General features: G+C 38.4%; 1 protein-coding gene across 1 annotated transcript; it reads left to right on the top strand.

Annotated features, from left to right (window-relative positions):
* Positions 1-426: 426 nt before the first annotated feature.
* LOC145671716 (uncharacterized) lies at positions 427-1,095 on the top strand. The gene has a single exon (XM_081740919.1). The coding sequence runs from the start codon at positions 427-429 to the stop codon at positions 1,093-1,095; it is 669 nt and encodes a 222-aa protein (XP_081597045.1).
* The last annotated feature ends 5,215 nt before the right edge of the window (positions 1,096-6,310 follow it).

Raw genomic sequence — 6,310 nt, 5'->3', positions numbered from 1 at the left:
AACGTTAATTCTCCTATATATGAAAGAAAAATATATCCCATATATCACACAGATAACGAAATAAATAGCATACTTATCAACACCTTGGCGTTAAGTGCTTTAAAATTGTTCAGAATATTTTTACTTATTCCCATAATAAAAAGAAAAAAATGAGAATTGTTCATTTCCATAGAAAAAGAAAGAAAAATATAATTATACTTATTAAACAAAAAGAATAAAATAAAATATATTTAAAATAAATGGTGCGGCAGAAATAGTTAGACGATGTAAAATGAACATAGAAAACGTAACCCGATAAATAACGCGTTCATTGTTGTTTTGTTTTGTAAAGTGGTTCAAAGCATTGTATATGCATGTAGGATTGTTCGACTGTTTCGTGCGCATGCGCAGTATTGGAAGAACTACGTAAGCCTTCCGTCAGTAGCCATGGAGCGTTGGTCTAACGAACTTCGCGCTTTCGCAGTGGAGTGTTTCTTCAAGAACAAAGGCTCTGCAACAATTACGCAGCGTAAGTATCGGCGTCATTTTAACATTGGCAGAAATGGACAGGTACCGACACGACAAACTATTCTTAATTGGGTGAAAAAGTTCCGAGCTTCGTCTTCTGCAATATCAAAGAAATCCCCAGGTCGTCGACGTTCAGTGAGAACACCAAGCAATATAGAGAGGGTTCGAGGAGCATTAATTAGAAGTCCAAGGCGTTTAGCTCGTCGGCATGCTGTGTCACTTGGCATGTCAGATAGGAGTGTGCGGCGAATATTACACCAGGCCATACACTTCCACCCATTCAAAATTCAGATGATTTACAAGTTGCTTCCTGAGGATTTTAATGCTTGCGTACAATTCTGCAATACGCTGTTGCAAATGATTAATGAGAACCCAAACTTTATGCAGAGGTTAATCATGTCCGACGAGGGTCCTTTTCACATTCATGGGTGTGTAAATAAGCAGAATTTCCGTTACTGGGCACCCAGAAATCCAAGGATGTTGCATGAAGTGCCCCTTCATAGCCCTAAAATAACAGTATGGTGTGGTGTTTATTTTGATGGGATTATTGGACCATACTTTTCAACGACGAGGATGGTAACACTGTAACTGTCATGTGTGCTCGGTATGTGGACATGCTCGAAAACTTTTTACTCCCAGAACTACGAAGGCGTCGCCTTAGACAGATGTGGTTCCAACAAGACGTGCCACGTCACAGACAACAATTGCATCGATCAACATTGTTAGGAAGATGTTTACATGACGGGTTTTCTCGTCGCGGCAATGTTCCTTGGCCTGCACGCTCGCCCGACCTATCGACATGTGACTTCATCCTATGGGGTTACTTGAAGCAACAAGTGTATACAACAAACCCTGCAACATTACAGGATTTGCGTGAATCCATTCAACATGCAATCTACCAAACCCCGCTGGACATGGTTCAACGAGCTGTGAGTGCTGTGAAGCGACGTGCAAATATCTGTTTGAATAAGCATGGTGCACACCTCATTGACATAATTTTCAAGACGTAGTTACCATATGTAATGTTTTTGTATGTACACCTTGTCTCACAAAGGTTGAGCGCATTCTTTATTGGTATTTCGAGGCAAAAATTTTCTAAGTACGACTTCGGGTACCTTCGGAAAAAAGTAAACCAGGTTCGAACCTCGAAGCCAACCTTTGCAATCGGGAAAAATCTTGCAGATGTGTTTTTCTTCTTTTAAATATAATAAGACTTGTTACCAATAATATATAAAAAGCAACATGGATTGAAATTCTTAATGATACAATATTTCGAAACTTTGTATTAATGTCAGTACATGCTTGTTTATCATTTTGCTCTCCATACTTAATGGAACATTTAGATACGTAAACGAATCTTTCCATATGTAAAAGAATAGCGAAAGTTAAGACATAGAACATAATTCTCTCCTGAGTACTAAAATAAAAGTCAAAGTAGAACAAAAGCAGCGTTTGCAGTGGATATGAATGTAATTATCAGGGCTTGGATCTTGTTGACCTAAAAATTTTTAAAAAATGACCTATAAAATGACACTAAAATTCCTGTAAACTGACCCTAAAAATTACAAAAATTGACCTTAAAACTTACGTTTTCTCAAACTTTTATTTCATTAAACATTGACATTTTTTAATATCCATTGGATTTTTAATTAACATTTCTCACTCATATTCAAAAAGTTTTGTTTCAGTTAGTTGCAGTCCATTTATCACTTATGTCCATTGATCAGTCCATTGTACGGCAAAATTGTAAGTATTGAAAGCGTAAGTTCACTCCCGAGTTGAAACTAGGAAGCACTCTTAAACAATAAAACTTAGCAAGTTTAGACTACATGAAAATAATAGATAAAAACACGTTTAAAGCCCTTGTACGCCTTCTAATGCATTTTTAGTCATTCACGTGATAACATTCTTTGTGGTCAATAACCCAAAACTATCTGTTTGACCACCTACCAACCCCCGCCTTTCGTTAACCAGCTACAGTTTAGTATTCATTAGCTTGTTAAGAATGCAGTTTTTCCACTCCAATAGTCAGGAAGTAAGAAAAGAGATTATTCAACTTCGTCTTTTCCACATCTGTAAACCGTGTTCATTTAAAGATTTCCTTATGTAGAAAAAAAGAATAAAAAGACCATAAGTGAACTAAAAGTTACCTTAAAATATTTAAAAAATGACCTGAAATTTCAAAACAGCAAAAAGAGACTAAAAGTTGATCCTAAAAACCTATATTTTTAGAACCTAGAGTTGATGGATAACGTTTTTACTTGAACTTGCCTTCTCCTATGCGTAACAGCAGAAAGTTGACTTGTCAACAAGATCCGGGCCCTGGTAATTATTATCTTAAATACACCTATATATCGCCAGAAGTATTCACCGAAAAGCGCTTGTGTTAGCTCAGTGGTACGCCGTTGGATTTCAAATCGTAAGGTTGAGGGTTCGATTCCCATCTGAGTCAACGTTTTTTTAATGAAATTCTATTTTCCGCAATGCATGAAAAATTATATAAAATAATTACATTAAAATACGTAATGTATATATATAACATATAATCATTGCAGAACATAGTGATTATTATGCTTAAAATATAACAGGTGTTCACAGTACGTTGGTATTCTATGATATATGTGAATGTTAAATTCAAATTAAGAAAATAATATCATCGCAATAAATAAATTATGTAGTGTATTTATTTGCAGCTATTTGTCATATAAAGGTTACTTCTCAACATTCGTATTAAGGCATGTCATTGACATTCTTGAAAAAATATCCGAGGCATAAAAAGAGGGTATAAGCAGAGAATCCAAAGTCGGAACGCTCGCAAGAAATTCACGAACCCCAAAGGTCACGTGAGCAGACTGGAATTGTCCTTATGAAGCATGCCACAGCAGGTCTTTACATAGATTTTCAATTCAATACCTGATATATGCTTTTGTAATGTGGAAGTGGTGATGCCTTTGGTCGCTCTCTCTCACTTTCTCGCTCGCTCACTCTGTATTTATATATATACGAAAGTGGATGTATGTGTGTGTTTCGACATAATTCTGATATGTCTAGAGCAATTTTAACCATATTTCTTACAATCTGGAAAAGAGTACTGTCGGGATACATATCAAAAATGCTAGAAAAGGATCGATATTATTAAATAGTATCGAATCCATAGTTTCGTGGTCGCTTAGGTAAACAGTTCTACTTTCAATTCAAGTCAAATTAAGCTCCCATTAGCACCCAGGGTGGTTACGTAGCGACATAAAAATATCGAAATCAACCGATATTAGAGCCGAAGCGCAAGTTTTCAGTGCCGCATTTCCCATTAGCCCAACTAGGCCCGTGCCTAGAGGGCAACATATTTGAAAAGCGCAAAGTTTAAAATTTTAATTTTTTTCGTATGAAAAAGTTTTAAAAATCGAGAGCAAATATACTATTTCATGAGCAATCCTCTTTTACTATTCTAATATACTTAATGATAGCGTAAGAAATCTGAAAATAATTCAGAACATGTTTCCCATTTATTTTTTGTTACGTAGTTGTAGCTGTAGCATCTAGTGAGTGGTATTTAACTGCACTAAATTCACTAATTAAGCATATTCGAATTAAGTTTTATTTGTAAGTTAGGGATCAAGGGGCGGAGAGATATGTAGCTATTGGGGGCGCCGAGAGCAAAAGTGCGTAGGGACGCCGAGCTTCTAAATGCAGCACTGTTCGCTAAATTAATTGGTAGAAATTTTAATGCCATTTAGGACCAAATTTAGTCCTTGCGGTGGCAGTATCTGTTTGCTGTCCTAGGACGAATGAAAGGGGCTGACATCAAAATTATAAAAAAAGACCTACATTAGTGTCGAATCTATAATTTTGGGGGTCTCTTAGATAAAGAGTGGCACTTCCGATGCCATGTAAGTTAAGCCCTCATTAACACAATGAAGGAGTGTGTGAAATTTATGACATGTAGAAATAATTGAAAATGACCAATGTTAGTATACAACCCATATCTTTCGTGGTCCCCAAGTTCATTGGGAGCAGTTCTGATGACCTTTAAGTTCAACTTCCAGTAGGAGTAAGATTCCCCAGCACATCTAATAAGGAGAGTCGAAGGGAGTAACATATACAATGATTCAAAACGACCGATATTAGTGTAGAGTTCATGGTTTCGTTATCACCGAGATAAATAGCAACACTTCTGAACGAACATGTCAGCCTGATTTTGAATTTACAACGGCAGCATCGAAGGCATTGCTCGCACAGCTCTATGTATTTTATTGTTCCTGTATAAATGAATATTCCAGCGTATTTCTGGAATGTCTGGGACAACCTTTACCAAACTTGGGGGACATATTACGTTTTATCCATAATTTTCTCGGTCGTTGAGATGGATAGTGATGCACCCAATGGAGGTTACATCCAAATGGGAACCGGTCAAAACCCCCACAGCCAAAACCCCCACACTCAAGAAATGTCAAACCGCCCACACAAACGGTCATAACCCCCACACAAATGGACAAATCTCCCAAACGCACGAACGGTCAAAACCCCCACAGCCAAAACCCCCACACTCAAGAAATGTCAAAACGCCCACACGATCGGTCATAACCCCCACACAAATGGACAGATCTCCCAAATACACGAACGGTCATAACCCCCACAGCCAAAACCCCCACACTGGTAGTCGGTCATAACCTCCAACGGTCATAACGCCCACACAAATGGACAAAACACCCACACATAGCAACGGTCACAATCCCCACATAAATGGACAAAACCCCCACACAAATGGACAAAACTCCCGCATGCAGAAATAGTCACAACTGCCACACAAATGGACAAAACCCCCACACAATCGGACAAATCTCCCACACTCTGAAATGATCCTGGTTGCATGTATTGCCCTTGTACTTTTTAATAACATTTTTTATTCCAATTAAACTGATGTTGCAACTATTCTTCTTGGGCGTCATAAAGAGCCGCAACAAAGACGTGGAATGACGATCATTTCAGAGTGTGGGGGATTTGTCCGATTTTGTGGGGGCTTTGTCCATTTGTGTGGCAGTTGTGACAATTTCTGCATGTGGGAGTTTTGACCATTTGTGTGGGAGTTTGTCCATTTATGTGGGGATTATGACCGTTGCTATGTGTGGCTGTTTTGTCCATTTGTGTGGGGGTTATGACCGATTGTGTGGGCGTTTTGACATTTCTTGAGTGTGGGGGTTTTGGCTGTGGGGGTTTTGACCGTTCGTGCGTTTGGGAGATTTGTCCATTTGTGTGGGGGTTACGACCGATCGTGTGGGCGTTTTGACATTTCTTGAGTGTGGGGGTTTTGGCTGTGGGGGTTTTGACCGTTCGTGCGTTTGGGAGATTTGTCCATTTGTGTGGGGGTTATGACCGTTTGTGTGGGTGTTTTGACATTTCTTGAGTGTGGGGGTTTTGGCTGTGGGGGTTTTGACCTAGACCCATCCAAATTCATCCCCATCTTCACAGGATGATGGCCTGGGAGAACTAAAAATAAAATCTCAAAAAATACTTATATATTTGTCGAATTCATAGTTTTCGGGGTGAGGAAGCGTTTCTAATAACTTTGGAAGGTAATTTGTACCCACTTCAAGATGGGTTTTTTTAATAATATCAATTTCTCACCTTAAGAAGAAATTACATTACAACTATGATATTAAGCCAACCTTCGCAATCGATGAAAAAAATATGTGGATGCATGTTTCGTGTTTTAAATGAAACAAGACATGTTAAAATCAAAGATGGAGTGGGTCAGCGGGTCGGTTGGTAAGTGGGTGAAATGGGTCAAGATTTGTGAGTGGGTCAG

This window comes from Thermobia domestica, chromosome 15 (assembly GCF_964235325.1).
Source record: "Thermobia domestica chromosome 15, izTheDome1.hap1.1, whole genome shotgun sequence".
NCBI classification, from domain to species: domain Eukaryota; kingdom Metazoa; phylum Arthropoda; class Insecta; order Zygentoma; family Lepismatidae; genus Thermobia; species Thermobia domestica.
The sequence above is the reverse complement of the archived record's forward strand: the minus strand, read 5'-3'. Positions and strand labels throughout refer to the sequence as shown.

Bases quoted from the DNA above. Each gene is read 5' to 3' on its own strand.
- LOC145671716 (XM_081740919.1), top strand. From the start codon at position 427: ATGGAGCGTTGGTCTAACGAACTTCGCGCTTTCGCAGTGGAGTGTTTC.